At 38.9% G+C, this 22,944-nt stretch overlaps 1 protein-coding gene across 2 annotated transcripts in view; it reads left to right on the top strand.

The window, feature by feature from the left end:
- The window catches only part of cacna2d2a (calcium channel, voltage-dependent, alpha 2/delta subunit 2a), a 256,533-nt gene that overhangs the window by 116,853 nt on the left and 116,736 nt on the right, over positions 1–22,944 (top strand). For both annotated transcript variants that reach the window (XM_055213696.2, XM_055213695.2), the window contains exon 5: positions 14,890–14,934. In XM_055213696.2, the coding sequence (XP_055069671.2) occupies positions 14,890–14,934 (45 nt within the window). The remainder of the gene's footprint in view (positions 1–14,889; positions 14,935–22,944) is intronic.

Below are 22,944 nucleotides of genomic sequence, written 5' to 3'. Positions count from 1 at the left end.
TAAAACATTTCAAAACTCCAATGTAAAGTCTATTAATCATCAAATATAATCGTAATTACAACATCAAGGTGAATCAACAATTATGATAATCGGTGATACCTATGTTACAGTGGCTATGTTTACATGCACAAAATTGTGTCAACTCGACTGAATTTATCTGATTGCAGGTTACGACAATAGAGTTAACATATCCTAAACATTGCAATCTGAATAAAGGTTTGATTACATGTACATTTCATATAATCCGATCTAAACGTCTGTGCAAGTGCGCAGTCAGGGTTGCCAGATTCGAATAACAGAACCAGCCCAATGGACATTCAAAACTAGCCCAAAAGCATTCCAATGACTATTCACATCCCAAATACTTATAACTAAGAAACTAAATCCTTTCATCTTAAAAAAATTCACGGAAACAGTTTAAAGTAGCCCAAATCTGAACTCCGTCATAAAGCAGAGGACTTGGCAACCCAGCGTACAGCATCTCTTGTCAAGTTCATGCTAAAAAATCTGTCAAAGTTAAGTTGAAAAACGTTTCCAAAGACACAATGCGATTTTAATTGCTTTATGTAGCATAATGTTAATTACACATGAACGCTCCAACCTTAATAATGTGTGTTGCCATTGCCTTGCTATTGCATGTTGAATCATGTGATACGTTAATAAGAGGTAAATAAATATAAGATGTGTGAACTTTTTATTTTGCATTCGATTGAAAAAATACTGTAATTCATGCGTTAACATGCATAATTTTCTCCTGATGATTGGATCACAGATCAGACTACACCAGCCCTTTCAATACGATTGAAATTAGCATCAGATAAACTTCAATCGTATTGACTAAGGTGTTTACATGATGGCTTTTCATCAATACGATTACAATCAGATTATTTGGTTGCATGTAAACGTACCTGTGTTACAACAGCAACTACAATTTGCAGCATATTTTGACAAACAGAATTGTATGAAAAAAGTCATTGTGTGCTTTAAAAGCCAGTTAAAAAACATAATTTAATACTGTACCTAACAAGCAGCCAATGCAAATTTCATCTTGCCGGACACTTTGTGTGCTCAGAAAGACTTTGAGCTTTTTTTGTAAGTTAAATCATTTTCTGTCTGTCTGTCTTGTTTCTCTCTTTTGTTTTGCATCTTATGTTGGAGAGGTATGTTTTGGCTTTTAACACGTGGTTGAATGAGACGGCATCAAGACTAATGCACTATGCATCTCAATTGCCATTCACTGCATCCGAATTAGTGCTGCCTATTTTAGCTTTTTAATCTAGCTGTGTATTTGTTTATTGGCAATAACATGAACATGTGCATGCAGCTCAAACGCTCAGTAATCGTTTAAAAGCCTTGGAATTGAGGTCGTATTATAATGAGGAGCCAAACCCCCTGGCCGCTTCAACTCTCTCTCTCTCTCTCTTATCTGTAAATAAGATCTATTATGATTTTTTATTTTATTTTATATATGTCCCTGGTTTTATGGTACCTGATTCATAAGCACATGTTTTCGTTAAAGAAAAAACGTTTGTTCCTTCTTTCATCAAAATATGATATCTTTATCCACCCCAGAAAATAAAGTTCATACTGATGTAACCAAGACTCAGTGAATACAGGGTTTCCACGGGTCCTTGAAATCCTTGAAAGTTTGTGAATCTGGGGGAAATAATTCAAGGCCCTGGGAAGTTTTTGAAAATATAAATACATAGATACAGGTCACTGAAAGTGCTTGAATCTATTTTATCCATATCTGTTTTCTCCATATTATAATCCATATTATTCCCTGTGTAGTGTAGGATAATATCATAACAATTCTAGACTTTTTAATCACACGTGCTAAACTGTTCGCTTTAAATGCTTATATCTTCTGTATGCGAATGTTGATTCATACCAAAATGCTTTTTTGCATAGTTGTGTTTGACACATGAAAACGTCTGTAGTTACGTATGTAACTGTTGTTCCCTTAGAAGGGAACGAGACGCTGCGTCTCCCTTGCCATACTTCCTGCGTCCCTGTAACGCCGTCTCTTGCAATATTTCAGATAGCGATATACTTCCTGGTTCCCGCGTCACCCTGTCTTTGTCGTTAAGCCTCAACATTGGTTGAATTTGATATACACATTCAGACGCATGTATCCCTGGAGGCGTCCCCAAAGTGTCACCGCAGTGACGCGTTGGGAGTTCCCTCAAAAGACAACTGTAACAATGAATCTTTAAAGGTAACACGATGTAAACTTGCTCCACTTGAAATGTGTCCCCACATTTAGTCCTTGAATTTGAGGGTATCGGACCTGGAATGTCCTTGAAAGGTCCTTGAATTTGAAGTTAACTAAGGTGTGGGAACCCTGTGAATAGGATGTGTGGATTTGAAATGAAGTATTTGATACATGCCGAGAGCATTCGGTTAATATCATAATCTCATTTTTTGCATCTGAGCTCCTGATATGTATTTTAGTTAAGTTTGGTGCAATGCCAAGTTCTGATGTCTGCTGGACATCACAAAAAGTCAAGAAATAGCAATAACCATTAAACAACAGAAGAAATCTCTTTTGCCTAGCTGTCAAAAATCAAATCTACCACAACATTCAAAGATACTACGTACAGACAGATGAGCAGTCTGACAGCTAGAAGAAAACATTGCAATGTAAAGATAGATTCAGGATGTTAAATAACTGCACATTAAACTTTAAACATCCACACCCATTATGAAAATTAACCATGTTTTTATATACTACAAAAGGATCGTGGTTAAATCATACTTTGTAAATAATAGTAAATCCCTGGTTTGGGCAGTGGTAATCAATACACCAAAAACCATCGTAAGGGTGAGGACAGAGTTTTAGGGGAGCTGGGGGTATTGATTATATCACCAATAAAGTGACCTGTGAAGTTTCTGAGGTGCACTCAGTTTATCACATATATTTATTTAAAGTACAACACCAGCAACAGTGTCTGTCCCTGTGCTCTCTTTGTGCTTTAATTGAGATAGTAAATCCAGAGAAAGTCTTTTTTATTCAGTGCACACTTTTTAGAAATGTAAACATTAAAAACGGAGACTAAAGCCGTCGGGCAGTCGCTATCACACGGGCGTGTAGTTCACAAGGGCAGCTTTACCTCATTTATAACCCGTATGTTTCACAAAGAATACAATATTGTGCTGAATACAGAATCATTCATCATGTGAAACATGTTGTTCACAAATTAAACTTATTAAGCCATATGATTCAGATTCTTACTGCAGGGCCAGACAAGGGTTATAGGACTTGTGTCTGTTAAATTTACTGAATGCTTAATAATCATATCATCATATTATACTTTATATACTTACAATATACAGTTTGTTGTTCATGTTCAAGAAACATCATAATGCCATCATATTTTTGCGAATGTGGGATGATATCTACGTTTGGCATTATGCTGACTGTCTGTGTTACACCATCAGAGTCTGGTCAATGTGACAGGTGCATGAGACCTGTGTGTAGTGCACAGGTGTATAAGGGTGGATGTCTTATGCTTACATGCTACACAAAAGACCACACTTCTGACATTTGTGTTGTTCAGATACACACACACTTTACTAGAAATTGTCTCTGCAGAGAAAGTCTATTAATAACGTGACACACACACACACACACACACACACACACACTTTGCACTATTGAAGGTCATTATACAGAACTCTGTATTTTACTATAAGGGTGATTTATTCTGTATGTGTTTTCTTGGGGATCGAACCCATGACCTTTGTGTTGCTAACACATTGCTCTAACAGTTGAGCTACAGAAAGACAAACTGAGCAAAAGGAACAGCCATTGAAAAATTATTAGCTGACTTTCATTATGCGTTATTAAAAGCAATGCGAACCAAAATTAGGACAATTTGCAAGCATATTGGATAGCCTGTGCAGTCTATCTATAGTAAATAAATATATAAATAGTAGAGATGCACCGATATATCGGCCAATAATCGGTATCGTATGAGAAAAGCAGTTTCACATAGTGAATATATTTATCCTATATATATATATATGAAGAGTTTGGTTCCAAAACGCAATAAATCCATTTTGACAAATTTTGGTAAAAACGTGCTTTCTATACCAAGAAAGTGACAAGATGAAAACAACTATTTTCTGTTACAAACTTTCACACAGCATCTTTAGGTTATAAAAACATAAAAAATTCAAATCCATGAGTTGATTTTCAAAGATTTATTATAAAAACGGATTATTTTTTCCACAAAATGCAATAAATCCATGACAAGTTTTTATTCAAAATGCTATAAATCTATTGAATCAATAGCCTATATAAATGTGCATTCATCTTTGCCATGTTATATTCATTTAGTTGACTAGTTGTACACACTAATTAAAAATATAAACATTAATGTTATTAATCAAAACACTTACTTTGTTATATTAAGAACCCTGTCATTGCGGTTATACTTGACGTCCTCGCTTAACGTCTTTCACAGCGATCAGCTGTAAAATGCTTTTGGTCCTGCTCGATTTTTGTTGACTTTGAGTAAAATTATGGAAAGTTTTTCATAAGATCCTCTGGGGTCAATGTGTTAGCATGAGAAGCTTGATGCTGTCGGGAGAACAAGCACCCGTCTCCCGAGTGCCTTTCAGGGAAATTATTAGATGTTGATGGCTTACGTTTCTTTCCCATCACAGAAAACCATCACAGGTTTATCAATGCAATTAAAGTATTATTTTGTTTTGTTTGTTGATCACGAAGTACAAGATGAGGAAAACTAGGACTCCATGTACTCAGCGCGCCGCCATGTTTGTTTACATTGCGTGAATGGTGCGCTGTGGGATTTATTGCGTTCTGTAAAAAAGGGGGAGTGGCGTTTATCGCATTTTGGGAAAGAAGGGAGAAAAGATGACAGAATAACACGGCGGAAATTGGATTTTGCGTAAAATTAAGAATTTACTTTTACTACTGACCTGATATAATGCTGATTTTGGCAGTAACTCATTTTTTTCAAAAATGGCGTTTATTGCGTTTTGGAACCAAACTCTTATATATAGCATATATCCTGTCAATCAAAAGAAAATATAAAGAAACATAACTTGCTTGTGGTTGTCCATCGAATCCGATGATGACGTCCACTTCTGTCTGTTAACGGTGAGTTCTCTGATGACTAAATAGTCCTATCTTGGATCCACAAGTTCTATTGCAGATGGGGCATGTAAACATGGTATTGGTGCTACTGGAAGTCATGGGTGTGTTCCTCCTGAGCCTCTTTTGTTGTCTCCTGACTGTCCTTTCCTCCTCCAGTGCTTGTGTTCCATCTAGACATAACTGCCGCCAGATGTTGCGGTCAGCAGCTATGCTCTCCAAGTCCCCTGGTTTGATTTTGCACCTCTTAAGTGCTGTCTTTAGTTGATCTTTCCAGCGTTTCTTCTGGCCTCCAGCAGAGCGCTGGCCTTGTTGTAACTGACCATATAGCACTCTGCGGGGCAAACGATTGTAGGGCATCCTTATCACATGCCCCAACCAACGGAGTTGGTGCTGGGTGATAGTGGCCTCAATACTTTTGCAGCCTGTTCTCCTGAGGATCTCAGTATGAGGCATTCTGTCCCGCCAAGTAATTCCCAGAATGCGCTGGAGACAGCAGATATGGAAGTGTTCCAAGGACTTAATGTGGCGGCTGTAAGTAACCCACGATTCACAGCTGTAGAGGAGGGTGGTGATACAGACCGCTTGGTAAATGCAGATTTTTGTGTTGAGATGAAGGTTCTTGTTCTGAAAAACCCGCCGCCGGAGTCTCCCAAAGGCAGCTGATGCTTGCTTGATTCTGTTTTGGACCTCATTGTCAATGCTATTGTCTTCAGAGACAATGCTCCCCAGGTATTTAAATGATGGGACAACTGACAGTTTTTCATCTGCAATAGTGAAGATGGGTGGCACAGATGGGATGTTGGTACTCCATTGGCAGATTACCACTGTTTTGGCGGTGTTGATGGTCAACCCCATCCTGCTGTATGCCCTCACCGCTGCATCTAGGACAGACTGAAGGTCTTGTGGAGAGTGAGATATGAGAGCGCAATCATCTGCATACTGCAGCTCAAGTATCCTCATTCTGTGAAGTTTCGTGGTTGCCTGCAGCCTCCTGATATTAAAGAGGTTACCATCCAGTCTGTACACTACTGTCACCCCACTATTTTCTTCAATATCCTTGTGGAGAAGCTTGGTGACGCATATGAGGAAGATATTAAAAAGCACTGGAGCCAATACGCATCCCTGCCTTACCCCTGTGCGCACAGGAAAAGGACTTGACTGTTGCCCTCCAATTGTCACCATACCAGTCATTCCATCATGAAACTGACAAAGGATGTTGACAAACTTAGTGGGGCATCCAAACCGGTGGAGGACTTCCCACAAGAGATCTCTCTGAACAGTGTCAAAGGCTTTGGAAAGGTCCACAAACGCCATAAACAGGTCTTTATGTTGCTCCCTGCACTTTTCCTGAAGTTGCCGGGTTGCAAAGACCATGTCGACTGTGCTCCTGTTCTTTCTAAACCCGCACTGTGACTCCGGTAGCATGGACTCTGTAATGTCATTGATCAGTCTCTGTAGCATCACCTTGGCCAGGACCTTGCCTGCCACAGAAAGAAGTGATATGCCCCTATGGTTTCCACAGATGGCCCTATCCCCTTTACTTTTATAAATGGTAACAATACTGGCATCTCTCCATTGCTGTGGGATGTTTTCATTATCCCAAACCTGGGTGATGTAATGGTGTAATGCTCTTGTACAGAGATACCCACCCTGTTTTAGCAGTTCTGCAGGAATATTATCAGAGCCAGGAGTCTTGTTGTGCCTCAGGGAGCGGATAGCTGACAGAACCTCCAGAAAGGTTGGAGGTTGGCTAAGGTTGTCAATAAGGGGAAATTCGGGCAGTTCATCCAGGATGGTGTAATCAACATCAGAGTTCTGATTTAGTAAGGTATTGAAATGTTCAGCCCACCTTTCCAGGATGCTATTCTGGTCTTTCAAGATTTTGGACTCATCTGCTGTTCTCAGGGGAGTGATACAGTGACTTTTTGGGCCGTAGATGGATTTGACTGCATTGTAAAAATTATGCATGTCATTTCTGTCAGCAAACGTCTGAATTTCATGAGCCTTCTCCAGCCACCATTTGTTCTGTAAGGTCCTCAGAGTTCTCTGCACTTCTTGACGAGCTTTTTGCCATTGCTGTCTGACAGTCTTGGATAAAGGTTTTTTTAAGGTTTCCTGATGTGCTTTGTGCATGTTGCTTAACAAGTTATGGATGAACTCTGAGTTGTTATCAAACCAATCTTGATGGTTCCTGCTCTTATAGCCGATTGTCTGGGCTGCTGCTTCATGAAGGGCTACAGTGATAGAGGTCCACTGCTGTTCTGTGGTATTTCCACCCCGCAGGGGGAGTTCTAGCTCTCCTAGTTTCTCAGCCAGGGAGTGACGGAACTCATTCCTTGTAGTAGTGTCTACCAGGCGGACACAGTCTAAACGCCTCCTACTGGGTCCCCGTTTTCGCATGGGGGGGTCGCACATTCATTTGGACCTTGGTCATGATCATGCGGTGATCTGTCCAGCATTCTGCACCTCTCATGGCCTGGGTTTTGAGAACGTCTCTGATGTCACAACGTCTCACAATGACATAATCAATCAGGTGCCAATGTTTAGAACGTGGGTGCATCCATGATGTTTTGTATTTGGTCTTTTGCTGGAAGATGGTGTTGGTTATGGTCAGGTTGTGCTCAGAGCAGAGGGTAAGTAACCTCATGCCATTTGAGTTGGCCTGACCAACCCCATGCCTGCCAAGTACTCCTTTCCATATTTCACTATTTTTTCCAACGCGGGCGTTGAAGTCCCAAAGCAAAAGAATCTTATCATTTTTGGGTATCTGGTGGAGAACCTCATCCAGTGTCTGATAGAAAGAGTCTTTAGACTCACTTTAAGATGGTAGAGTTGGAGCATACACACTTAGCAGTGTGGCATAGCGATTCTTCACCAGGGGGATACGGAGGGTCATCAGTCTTTCACTGATGCCGACAGGGGTTTCAGTGAGTCTTGATAATAGTGTGTTCTTAATAGCTAGTCCCACACCATGCAGATGTTGTCCACCTGGGGGATAGCCTTTCCAGTAGAAGGTGTAGCCCATGCCCTCCTCTGTTAGAGACCCCTCATCAAGAAGTCTGGTTTCACTCAGGGCAGCAATGTCGATATCATATTGGCTCAACTCGGCTGCAACCAGGGCTGTCCTTCTATGGGGTCTTTCAGACCTGACATTGGAGTCCAGGAGGGTTCTTATGTTCCATGTTGCCAGTTTAAGGTTGCAGGATCTGTTTCTTCTGTTTCGACCGCAGAAGTGGAATAACCCGACAGGCGCGGTATCCTGTCCAGGTATATGTTGAGTGGGCATTTTTTTAGGCCACCTTTTCTAGGCCCTTCCTCAGCTTGAGGTGAGCAGTGCGGTCCCTGAATAGGGCTGCTTAGTCACACAAGGTGCTGCCGAGAACAGATGACACTAAACCCCAGCTGTTAGCGACCAATACCCTGTGCCGCTGACGTGCAGGGCTCTGACTAAGAGCTCCCAGTCCATTCAAACCTGCCCCCGTCGTCAGACACCCCATCGCCGCCAGACTTCAACCAGATGTAGATCCAGGTAATGTTCACCGTGGTCAGAGGTGGATACCTGCGCAAGGATTTTTAAAGTGCTATAGGGGGTGCGCTCTCCCCAGTCGCACTATCTTCACCATGATGAGGTAGGTCTGGTGGCATGGGTGGGCCCAGGACGACCAGCTCCCCATCCTGGCTGCAGGAGGCTGCCGGGACCTAGTTCTATTTAGGCCCGTCTATTGCGCACCGCCAGCGCATTGCTTTTCTGTTGGGGTGTGCTCCCTTAGCCTTGGTTCAAAGAGACTGCCCATAAGGCAGTGGGGCTATTTACCCATAGCTGGGGCAGTGGTTGACAGGAGTCAGGGCATGTCCACCATGTGGTGGGCCTGCACACCACATCTCTAGGGCCCACTGCTGCTCTGAGATCCCTTGCAGTTTAGCCTGGGACTGCAAGGTACCCAGTTACCATGTGTGGCCGCAAGGAGGCACTGCAAAAGTCTTGGTGGTGGAGAGGCTGTGTACTGGCGGAGGAGACTTACACTCTCGGCTCCTCTTTTCACCACCTGTGAGGGGGCTAGCCAGCGGCAGTAGCTAAAAGCAGAAGTTGCAAGCAGAAAGCAGCATACAACATGCACTAACTACAAGCACCTCCATACTACTGCACTAGACGCTTCACACGCACCCTGTGTAAAACACACACACACAAAGAAACATAACTAGTTTAATGTTCAATATTAACTCTTTCCCCGCCAGTGTTTTTCTTTTTTAAAGTTGCCAGCCAACGCCAGCATTTTTCATGATTTCCAAGTTTAATGTCTTCCAGAAAATGTTCTTCTTTAAATATATAAACATACGATATACCAAATGAAAAAAACAGTTCATCTGCTTTCAAATAAATTTTTTTTTCACCTTTCAAATATGGGAAGGTTTCTTTAAAAACACAAAATTTTGAGCAAAAAGCTGAAAAAAGCAAAACATACATGGACATACAGCTGTTTGCCCTAGGACAATACTTCCGGGTTTTATATCCACCTGGTGGATAACAGCAGTATTACGGATTGCCAGAAATACTCGTCATTGGAAGGGAAGCATTTTCTTTTAATTGACGAGTTAACTCGTCAGGGTCATTATATGAATGAATAACATTCAGTAATTATAATATTGGGAATTTAATTAATGCACGTTAATATAACCACCAAACGATTAGTATCGGTAGATATCAGTCTGAAAAATCTGCCATCAGTACACTGTCAGAAAAAAGTTTAAAATTGTACCTTTTCTGTCACTGGGGTGGTACCCTTAAAGGTTCAGTTTTGAAATGTTGTACCTTTTGGGGTACAATATTATACCTTAAGCACCTATTTTGTACCTTTAAAGGTACAGTTAAATGCTTTGTACCACTAACATTTATTTGGTACAAAATTGGTCCTTAAAAGGTACACAATAGGTCCAGGTACAAAACTTAACCTTTGAGGGTACCACCCCAGTGACAGAAAAGGTACAATTTTAAACTTTTTATTCTGACAGTGTATCTGTGGAAAAAATGTTATCTCTAAAAATATATAATTTATATAATATATAATTTATCTCTATGCTATGCTTTTCAAGGTCAAGTTTTTTCTTCGTCAATTTAAAGGTGCAGTCAGTGATTAGAAAAATGCTAAATTTAGCCTGATAGCGTTGAAGGCATACGGTACCACCCTTCCTCCAAATCACCGTCCAAAGCCACACCTCCTTCTCCTCCATTGCCTTACGCCTTCCACAGGTGATATATATTTATAAAAATACATTTAACATAGCGATTATTCTATTAACTTAAGCACGTTGTGCCATCACCTTGAGCAGAAGTTTACCTATATGACCTTTCTGAAAAGCATGATTATATCCAAACATATTACTACTAACAATATTCATTAATTTAGCGTTAGACGTAATCACATTAATTGTCTTGTGTAATGTATACAATCTAATAAAATCAGCTTTAGGTTAAAATAACTTATAAAATATCTGACAATGGGTATGTTGGTATGCGTTTGGGATTCGTGGGGAATTAAAAAGCTTGAGATTGTGGTTCTGTCTTTCCGGAGAGACCCAGAGGGGCCGAGAGAGAGGTCTGACTGAGGGGTCATTGCTCACGATTGGCTGCCTTTTTGATTTAAAGGAATTGCAAGCTCTCTCTCGCTCTATTTCGGTCTCTATCTGTTGATCGTCCTCTCTCAGACAGTGTCCCGGGAGAATGCCGCCACTCCTTGTGTGCCTTTGCGACTATGCTTGTGCGAGTTGCACAGTTGTGTGGATTCGTCAGCGTTTTTGACCGTTCTTCCCTTGCGACCAGTTCAGATGCTGCTGTCGTCACGGTGACATTGGCATCTGCTTCATTTGTATTGGCTCTAAGGAGACAGAAGAATAGAACAAGAATGGATGGAGAACGAGAGAGATAGAGAAAGCTGTCTTCAAAATAGCATACTACTAGTTTCTGCAGTATGCATGCGTTAAGCACTGCACATTTCTCTATCTATGAAATACAGGTGCGCTGCAAATTTTGCCAAATGTAGTAGGTTAGCTAGGTCATGCATACCGTAATACACAACTACACAAACAGTAGCAGTCTCACTTTATAAGGAAAAATACATATAAGAGAGATTTTGGCACAGAAAGGCTGAGACATTTTCCCCCTTGAGATGGTGTTCGCCTTACAAACAGGAAGTGGAAAGAGGTGTAGAGAGGGAGGAGAGCAGACCCCTGGAGAAATGCATGTCAGCTCGCCGGTGTTAAGAGAGACGAATATGCCGCTCTAAACCAGTTTAAACAGTCCTACGCAACAATCAGTCATACGGCGCAACATTACATCCCCGGTCTGCTTAGAGATACTTCAGCACGCTGATGTTTATCCATGCAGAATGAAAGCCCGTCTGTCTGTGATTCCAAACGGCACCATTCACAGCCAAAACATAGCTCATTTCGGTAACATTTGGATCCTTTGTACTGTTTGTCACAAAAACGTGACAAATTACATCCTGATATTTCGGAACATCGCCTGGTCTATTTCAAATCGTTCCGTCAGAGTCGTGTCTTGTATTTTGGAGAAAAATTAAACACTGCTTTATAGTTTTCTAATATTAAACTTGTGAAATATTTTCACTCTGTAGTTTAGAACATAGGCAGGTGCGTGATGAAATGTAATGAAAGTAAAGTGAATGTGAATCATGAAGTATTTCTGACAAATGCAGTGATCTAGTAAATATACATACATTTGGGATTCTGCATTGAATTTTGTGGAAAAAAACAAGTTACAGTGCGATAATTAAAGTTAGCATACCAAGAAATTATTAAGAAAATATCAATTACACACCAACATAAAAATAATATTTGTAACAAAAGCCAGTGGGTTTTTGGTCCTGGTCAGAGCGGTTACATACTGTCGTTTTTAAATATTATAAATATTTATTACACTGGACTCTTATGCTGCGTTCACACCAGCAGCGGTAGAGGCGTCAAGGGCGAGTGATTTCAATTTTAAGTAAATTTATGTAAAGACCCGTTGAGGCATGTCTGGAGGTCTCACGGCGTGAAGTTCGCGAATTGAGCGTTGCCGCGGCAAACACGCGAGTTAAAACATTTGAACTTTGGCTGAAAAGCGCGCCGCGTTAACCAATCAGGAGGTGACTACAGGAAGCGAGCACAGTCGCAGAAGCCCCTCCCATGACGCGAATTTCCACGTGAATGTCTCGATGACTAGAATTTCATGCGCGGCTTTAACACGCAAATGAAGCGAGTAAACTCAAATTGTTCAAGCGGCAAACTAGACGCGGTAGATGCAAATTTGACGCCTCAAACGCGGCTGTTGTGAACCCATGGTAAAATGCATAATTCTGATTAGCCAGACACAACATTTCAACGTTTGTTCTTATCAGAAACTACCTCTTAAAACTAATAATACACAGTAACTCGGATGCTGCAAATCATTTTGACAGGTACAGTTTAATATTACACAAAAAAATAAATATAAATATATCTTTTAATATATTTATGTGTGACTTTATATTTTCAAATGATTAAACCAAATCTTTAAACTATTGATGCACCGATGTATCGGCCGCTGTTATGTATCAGATGATTTCTGATTAATTTGAAACCATTGGCTTATTGACAATAGCACTAGAAAGGCCAATACTGATTGTTTATTGATTAACTATGTGAAGGCAAAAAATTGCATGTCTGTTGCATAATCCAGCTAGCCTGGCTCCGCCCTCCTACGTGCTTCCGCTTAATTTTCATTTCGCTTAAGTACAAAGTCTGGGACTGCTGTGTAGAGTTTTGTTTTCTTTGGCAAAAATCTGCAGGTACAATCAGCGAACAGATGGGGTCCGTTGTTGCAAAACTGCCGAATATACGGAAGTTAAAGCTGGAGCAAGAACCAGGTTTGCTAAGTTTTGTTGGTCTGATTATTCGTAGTTGTTGTTTCCAGGCGGTTTCGGTGCATGATATACGTCACGACCACATATTAGCGATTGCCTATGGCAGATCCTGAGTGACTCTGGGCAGATCTAATAGTTTTAAACTTCAACAGAGGACCCTCCTTAACGGAAGTAACGCTTTGCAATGGAGCGTGGCCAGACTCTCTGTACAAATGAAATGAGTGTACAAGAGTCTGGTTGGACCAGGCTATAATCCAGCATTTTTTTTAAGAATTATCAAAATAATGAAATACTTCCCAAAACAAAATAAAATCTGTACAAATTACAGTTTTTCAGACATGCGATGGGGGAAAAATTGTAAATCACATATTTGATCACATGAGAGATTATTCATTCACGTGAGGCATGCGGTCAGAGTAAGAGTATTGGGGAAAATGTCTGCGGTCTGGGCTTTTTTAAAATCTCGGAAAAACACCAAATATCTGCAACATTTTATCTTACTTTGTGTCTCTTCTGTTCTGTTGGTCAGTTAAATGTTAAATAGATCCAATCCATGATCAGTAAAAATAATTTGATGCAGAAATAAACTACCTAATAGGCCCACTGTATAGTATTGTACACAAGTTTTTAGTATCCGTATCGGCCAATAGTTGTCTGTTTAAATCAGTATCGCCCCCCCCACCAAAATAATAATAATAATAAAATAATAAAATCAGTGCATCCCTACTTAAAACCGAAAGTAAAAATTAGCAAATCAAATTTTTTTTAAATCAAAATGTGTAATAAGCAGTATAATGTACAGTCAGCAGGTTGTTATCGCAATTATAATCCAGCATTCGTCTTGAGAACTCTTATGTAGTTTTAAGATTCAACTATTAAATTATCAACAGCATTAAAAGATTGACAGGGTTGACCAAATAATCATATTTTACACACATTTGTCGTATTGAAAGCCATTTTTGTTTTTCTCATGTTGCTAGCTACTAAAATAAGCTATTTATAATGAAGGAAATTACTCAATTACGAGTCCGAGTTGATACAAACAAGCTCTGATGGTGAAAACGTGCATAATAAATTAATATTTTAAAGACTTTACCCAATAAAGCCTGTGTGATAATGTTGTGATAATGCTGTGTGAAACTCAGCCTTGAATAAATATTGAAATGACTCTCAGTTTAACAACTAACTGATTTAAGGTGTTTTATATATATATATATATATATATATATGACAGAACGATGATATGAATAAGAGACAGAGTTGTAAAACCTTAACCATAACTTTATATTCAGTCATAGTGTATGAAATGATATTGCCATAATTTTAATAACAAACATAAAATGTGAAGCAAACAAGATAAGGAACATTTGTGATAATATCTTATTATTGGACATTAAAAAGTTAAGACAAGATAATGTGATGGGTTATGTTTTGTATCACATCTCATTTAACACATAAATCCTTATGCTTTGTGAGCAGATGTGTAATTCATCAATAAGCAGTCATCATCTTGTGCCTAAATAACTAAATGTGATGTTATGTACCTGCAACAAATCCTTAAATCAGTGGAAAGAAAAACTAAAGACAGAGATTCTGCAATACAAACAAAACGACATCAGGAAGGATCAGATGGACATTTAATAGCACATGACAGCAGCAGCCTTGGGTCAAGATCGTAATTTTATTATTTTTTCATTTTGTTAACGAACAAATGAGCTAATAAGGGTCTTTTGTGCCTTACATGAAACTTTAAAACAAAGACAGGTGAATGAAATCAAACATCAAAAGTTTATTCATGGGAATTGAAAGTTTTCAATGTAGTAATTATGAACAAATGTCATTAATATTTCTGTTTAATTTCAGGAAAACGACATCCAGTACTACGACTCCAAAGCCGACTCAGATTATGTAAGTGATGTTTATTATTTATTTATTATTTCAGATGACATCAGAGTCCCTGTTGTGATCAAAAACATTTTAATCTGTGTTTTGTTTTTATTTTAGATGTCTTATCAATGTTTTGCCGCCTTAACTAAACTTTAGAGTATTTTTCTCTCATTTAAAGCATTGTATCATCAAATGATGATATTGCAAAAGAGAAAGTCCACTGTGTGGGCCTTGTTAGTCTCGCGGGAACCATGGTAGCTGTGAATGGCCAAGGACCACCCATACTGACATGTAAAGCAACCAATCATGTTTCGCTTTGTGAGATGTCGACACAATAACAGGCCGGTGTGCAACCATCATTCACAAACGTCTCAAAAGTTTATAACAACAATTGCAAACACATTAAAATACTTAACGTGTACTTTACTTAATTTAATGCTATCATTTTTATATTTAAAAACATTTTTGTGCTGTCCATGTGTGTATGCAAACGGGTGTTGTCGTCTCGTTTATAGGTGCATACAATGTGCACTTAAAATAACAAAAATAGTATTGCGTCATTGACTTTTGACTTTAGACTTTAAGTCAGGTTTTAGTTTGTCAATGGTGTAGTCTATTTTAGCAATGCGCCAACAATGCGCCTGAACAAACCTCATTTTTAGACCAGAACACCCATGGGCGCACAAATGGGTGCAAATGCATTTGCTACTGTATTTAAACAACTGGACGTGAAAATGATAACTGTGTCGTGTAGAAACTAGCAATAAACACTTGCGTCGGGTGTATGATATGGCCCTTAATGTCCCAAATAATAAATACTTTATGGCTACTTTAAAGGGAAAAATGTAAATTCAGATCACTCTCGTGTTTGTTATTAAACATTGTTTCGTGTTTCCCGTGAATGACTGCTATACTTTTGTATGTTTTGTAATGAATGTTGGCATATTTCAGCGATTTAGTGGAGAGGAAAGTAAATTTCTGTCTGTTCCTTACACAAAGCTTTTATATGATTTTAGACGATGTGGTGTGTGAGTTTAATAGATGTTTATGATCTTTTTGTAGCTCAATACAATTTAGTTTTATGGAAAAGAGGAGCTCGCATTTTGCATGAGATCATTTGTTGTTCATGGAAGAGAGAAATATAAAACAACGTGTGTGTCAGTAAATAGAGGAAGAATTTTTTAGTTTTGGATAAACTATTAACGTCAAATGTAGTAAATATATAAAAAATAAATAGATTATGGCAATAGACAAGAATTATTGTAACAGACACAAATTGTGTTGTATTATATGTATAAATATCAAAGGAAAATCATCATCCTATTGTTGAAAAAGAAATCACCAGTAAAATTCATGAGATTACCAATATATCACATTCATCTCACAACGATAAGATTAAATAAAGAGGTTTTTCTCCGTAGGCAAATGTTTCGCTTCTCATATTTTTCTCATAAGTTTTTCCGCCCTCTATATTTAATATCTAACTTATATTTCTGTATGTCACTCATTCTCTAATTTGTGTCTGCTTTTATTCATCTTACACAATTTAAGGCGAAACATCTGAGATAATGTTTCTCATAACTGAGAAGTTTTCTGAGCCATGAATGATAAACCTATACCAACCAAATAAAAATAAACATACCCGCCAACATGTTTCCATACATCACACTGTAAAAAGATTGACTGTAAATTCACAGTAAATTACTGGCAACCAGTTGCATTACTTTCACAGGAAGGTACAGTATGTAACTTCACAGTAAATTACTGTTATGCAGGTACTGTACTTTCACAGTATGTTACTGTGTCATTTTTACAGTAAATACTTGTGAAATGACAGCTGTATACCGTGATCTTACAGTAGTTAGTCCTCCATATTACTGTGATTTAGCAGTATGTTACTGTAATATTACGTTATTTTACTGTGAAATTACAAGTAATGTATTTTAGATTACTGTGATATAGCAGCATTATCCCATAGAATAAATGTATTTAGTCATTAAGTTACAGTTCATGGACTGCTATTTAGCAGTAGTCTGCTGTAGAATTACAGTGTTCACTGTAATGTTACTGGCTATATCAATATATTAAAATTAAAAAGATGTTAAATTCAAATAAACACAAAAACAATCGATTTCATACTTTTATTTTGTACATAACATATTATTACATATTATTATTACATATTATTCATTGACTATCTCAGATAGTATAAATAACATCAGAATAATAACTACACAGAATAATATTTCCTTTCGTGCATTGGAACACTGCTTACACTCTACAGCAGGGGTGGTCATTCCAGGTCCTTGAAGGCCACTGTCCTGCAAAGTTTAGCTCCAACCCTAATCAAACACACCTGAAAATCTCAATCAAAGGCTTCAGTATGACTTGGAAATGACATTGAGGTGTGTTTGATTAGGGTTGGAGCTAAACTTTGCAGGACAGTGGCCCTCAAAGACCAGGAATGCCCACCCCGCTCTACACTGTAAAAAACGGAACTTACATTTTTCAATTTAATCAACTTGAATTTATAATTCATTTAACTTTTTTGACTAATGAAGAGTTGCTATAAATTATAAAATTAAAGTAGTTAGCTTAAGTTATTTCAACTTTATTTTTTATAAATTATAGCAACTCTTCACTAGTCAAGAAAGTTTAAATAAATTGTAATTTAGAGTTAATTAAACTTAAAAAATAAGTGCAACAAATATTTTATTTTTACAATGTAGACTGACATTCACTAATTTCTTCATGTATCTTTATGTAACAGACACAATATAGAACAGGGGTCTCCAACCTTTTTGTGAGCAAGGACTACCACAATGGATAAAACATTCTGGAGGGCTAACTTTTGATATAGTCTACTCAAAACTTTTTTTGTTTTACTTGTTGATTTTATTTCATTGTATTTTTTGATATGTTTTTGTATTGTTTAAAATTGTAACATATGTAAACCAAGCCAAGTCAATATAAAAAATATGTAATCAACAAATATTACAATTGAGACTATTAATAGAATGTGATTTGGTGGGCACCTCTCTGTGCGGGCTACCTGCTGCCCATGGGCACCACGTTGGAGACTCCTGATATAGAACATTGTAAGAGTACAAAGTGTACAATCGCCTCTAGCTAAACAAAGAACTAGTATTTGTGACACACTAGACTGACATCCATTCAAGTCATAAGTTTTCTAATCAGTGTACAGACTTGCAGCTTGTTGTTTCTGTCCTTTCTGCCTGTCTCCGAATTAATGCCCAAGAAGCACCTATAAACAAAAAGGCAGAGAGAAAAGCTGTTAGTTTTTTTCAAGTGGGATGCAGTACAGAGCAAACTAAAGTTAGCTCAGTTTGGACAAGGTGGTCCAACAAAGCTGGTCAAAGACTTTTGCACAGTAGTGTGTATGTATGTATGTATATATACAGTATATTACAGCTGTTAACGGTGACAGTATTTAACCACCGCGATGGTAATGCACCAATTTACTGCGGTGCGGTGGTTATAGAATGTTTGTATGTTTGTCCACACGCGCATTGATAAATATAGGCTTATATATAATATAGGCTTTTAATATAAAAATGTAAATGAGGATCAGATATACGTTTCTTAACAAACATATGTGTTAATAGCCAATTTCTTTTTCAATCGGTGGGTGGTCTTCACAACGTCAAGTAATAGGGGATTATCATGCTTCCGTGTTTTTTGGGCGGGACTTGTCAACTTTGTGCATGTCCACTTCTGGTGCAGTTAGGTATCTAACATCCTGTTAGGCAGTGGTAAAATGTAAAGGGCGATTTATAGTCATGCGTAGGTCCTACGGCGTAGCTACGGCGTAGGCTATCCGTAGCCTGTGCGTAGCTCTGCGTAGCCTGACGCGCACCTCACAAAATTTCTAACAGCGCGTCGGCTCTACGCGGGCCGTAAGCGCTGTGATTGGTCCACCAGAACCCCTCCTGTCAGGTAAAAAAAACTGCGTCATAGGTATTTCCGTTTGAGACGGTGAAAACAAAGATGAGCCAAGTTGAGGAGTGATTTAACTCAAACTGAAACATAAGTCGCTGTTTATTTACTTCCATCATTGCTGGTCTTCTCAAATTATACACAACAAGTTGCTATTTCTTCTTCGTTTGTGGGTTTACTTGCTTAGCTTCTTCTTCTGTGACGACTTCTGCTGCTACTGTGGTTACACGCGTGATTACTGCCAACCAGCGGTTTCGCGTGTGTTTGCACGTCGACGCGGACGGCGACCCACAAGTATAAATGAAAACTGACGCGGAACCTACGCCGTCGCTGCTACGCCGTAGGACCTACGCACGACTATAAATCGCCCTTAAGGCCGCTGACACACTGGCGCGCTACAGCTGCAGTAGGTGACATAGAGGGATGTCGCCGACAGACCAGGCATAAATATAATGCCTACTGATAAAGGACACCGTTAACAGGTGCAATATTTGAAAATCGATATATATATATAAATTTAAATTACACTTATATCTGAATATATGTCAATCTATAGACTTTCAAACATCAAAATGTCATTAATTATTATGTATTTGTGTACAAAATTAAATTTAAACATATTTTCCTATTCTATTTTGCCTGGAAACGCTTCCAACAGGCTTGCGTGTCACATGAAAAAAGGCGTCGGTTCTATTTCTAGCATGCACTCGTTTTCCGCACAGCTCGAGCCGCGCCTGAGATGCACATCTCAAGCAGGCACTCTGCAAGCTCTAACCTGTTAACATGGGAGCCGAATTAAAAACGGACACGCCACGCAGCTGAGACGCTTGTGCCACGCTTCCAGTGTGTCACCGGCCTAAGTTAATGAAGTATTTTATTTTAAGTAAATTTTCCATGTATTTGTACTTTACTTAAAGGAATAGTCTACTCATTTTCAATATTACAATATGTTATTACCTTAACTAAGAACAGTTCATACATCCCTCTATCATCTTAGTGCGTGCACGTAAGCGCTGGAGCGCGCTGCTTAACTTCGATAGCATTTAGCTTAGCCCCATTCATTCAATGGTACCACTCAGAGATAAAGTTAGAAGTGACCAAACACATCAATGTTTTTCCTATTTAAGACGAGTAGTTATACAAAAAAGTTTGGTGGTACAAAATAAAACGTAGCGCTTTTCTAAGCGGATTTAAAAGAGGAACTATATTTTATGGCGTAATAGCACTTTTGGGAGTACTTCGACTCGGCGCAGTAACACTCTCCCTCTCCCATTATGAGGTTGTTTACACTTGACATTAACATGTGTTTTCGTCGATCAGATCACAAGTGGGCGACGTTAATGCCAGGTGTAAATGGTGTTCAAAACGTTTTGAGCTCGTCCACTTTCGACCACTTTCAACCACATCCAGAGGTGGTCGAAACCACTTTCGATCGGATCGCTTTGGAGTTGCGGAACGCACATGTGGTTGAATGCGTTCGAACAGCCACACGCGACCGCCTTCTCTCTGCCCATTTATCTAATCTGAGGTATTAAACACAAGTTTTACGTCTTTTTTGACTTCTGGCGTGAACATTCGGTGAATAGCGCTATTTTTAGCCTTTCACTGATAAAACTAAGCGGCTGATCTCCGTAGTTTCGTTTTGAAAGCATGTGAAAGTTGCGCGATCCTATTTCATCAATTGCGCTGAAAATTCAAAGAAAGCTCTTACATACTCATGTACAAAACACTGTGCAGCATGTTTACTTGCTAAATAAGCACTGCACTCCGACATAATACTAGTTTGCGTCCATTTAAACTCATAATTACTCCCGCTCGTGTTTGAATGACAGCAGAGAGATCGCCCACCGTCTGACAGACCACCCCCTCATAGTATTCAGCACAAAAGCGGTCGAAAGTGGACAAAAGAGACGGATTTAAATACCAGGTGTAAACGTAATGTGTCTCTCTCGTCCACTTGTGATCCGATCGATGAAAACACATCTTAATACCAAGTGTAAACAGCCCCTATGAGAGGGAGAAGGGGAGCAGATTTTTCAGGCGAGTTGAAGTACTCCCAAAAGTGCTATTACACCATACAATATAGTTCCTCTTTTAAATCCGCTTAGAAAAGCGCTACGTTTTATTTTGTACCACCAAACTTTTTCGTATAACTACTCGTCTTAAATAGGAAAAACGTTGATGTGTTTGGTCACTTCTAACTTTATCTCTGAGTGGTACCATTGAATGAATGGGGCTAAGCTAAATGCTATCGAAGTGTAGCAGCGCGCTCCAGCGCTTATGTGCACGCACTAAGATGCTAGAGGGATGTATCAACTCTTCTTAGTTAAGGTAATAACATATTTTAATATTGAAAATGAGTAGACTATTCCTTTAAGTATAATCTATAGTACATACTTTTGACTTTTACTTTGTTACATTTTGCAACAAATTATCTGTACTTTTACTTTACTACATTTCTACAACACCATCGTTTCTTTACGTACCTATTCCTGTTATAATGTTATGCGATCTGACGAGCGTAGGCTACGCGTCAGTTTTCATATGTACTTTTGCGTGCCAAAGAAGTAGCAGCTTGCTCAGTTAACCCACAAATGAAGAAGAAACAGCAGCTTGTTGTGTATGTTTTGAAAAGACTAGCAGTGATGGAAATAAAAAGCCAATGACTTTTTTTGCAGTTTGAGTTAAATCACTCCTCAAATTGACCCTTCTTTGTTCTCACCATCGCAAACGGATATAGAATGTTTCAGCAGTAACAACATAAACAAGCGGCTGTCGTGGTCCGCGCGTAACTTCCGGTAAACTCCGCTAAGAACAAATAACAACAAAGTTCTTTAAACTTAGTTTATTTATATAACAAGCAAAAAAACAACAACACATAGATTACATAGGAAACCAAAACATTTGTTATTTTCGACGAGGCATTTGTTCAAGAGATCAGTTTAGCAACTAGTCAGACCATTAAAAAAACGAAACCGGAAGTAAAGGTCGGATCCAGACGCATATTTTGTGCGTCCGATGAAACCGTCTATACCTATGACGCAGGATTTTTTTTAGCTGACGGGAAGGATTCTAGTGGACCAATCACAGCGCTTGTGGACCTTGTAGATCTGACGCGTCACGCGCTGTTAAAATTTTGGCAATTTTATAATTAAAATTTCTATGCAAAGCTACGCACAGGCTACGGATTACCTACGGCCTAGCTACGGTGTAGTCCCTTTAAGGGATAGTTCATCTTAAAATTAATTTTTAATGTTTGTCAGCTTACCCCCAGGCCATCTAAGATTTAGGTGACTTTGTTTTTTCAGTAGAACACAAATGTAGATTTGTAACTACAACCTTTTTAATCTGTCAGTCGTATAATGCAAGTGGATGGTAAAACAATCTGAGAGAGAAAAAATGCACAGAGATCCAAATTAAACCCTGCGGCTCGTGACGACACTTCAATGTCCTAAGACACGAAACAATATGTTTGTGGGAGAAACCGAACAGTATTTATATCATTTTTTATAGGGCTGCACGATAAATCGCATGTGATTGTCACGCGCCTCTGTTCAGTGAAGCCGGTTCCTTGATTAGTAGTAAATCACTATTAGCTGCTTTTAGATGGAGTGACATTAACTACATAGAGCCGTAGTTCACTGAAAAGTTGACAATATTACATTCATAATCGCATGCGGTATATCGTGCAGCCCTAAATTTTTACCTCTAATACAACACTATACCCAAAGCAATATGCACATACATATCACCGTCTGATTCTTGTAATGTTTAATGGTGGGATGCGAAACAACTTCATAGGTGCATACCGCCACCTACTGTATTGGGTGCACGGCATGAGGGCCCATATACACTATACGGGGCTCCCGATACAGTAGGTGGGGGTATGCACCTATGAAGTTGTTTCACAACCCGCCATTAAACATTACAGGAATCAGACAGTGATGTGTAGGCACGTATTGCTTTGGGTATAGTGTTGTATTAGAGGTAAAAAATTATATAAATAGTGTTCGGTTTCTCGCACAAACCAATCATTTCGTGTCTTAGGACATCAATGTGTCTGCATGAGCCGCA

This window comes from Misgurnus anguillicaudatus, chromosome 8 (assembly GCF_027580225.2).
Source record: "Misgurnus anguillicaudatus chromosome 8, ASM2758022v2, whole genome shotgun sequence".
NCBI classification, from domain to species: Eukaryota; Metazoa; Chordata; class Actinopteri; order Cypriniformes; family Cobitidae; genus Misgurnus; species Misgurnus anguillicaudatus.
The sequence above is the reverse complement of the archived record's forward strand: the minus strand, read 5'-3'. Positions and strand labels throughout refer to the sequence as shown.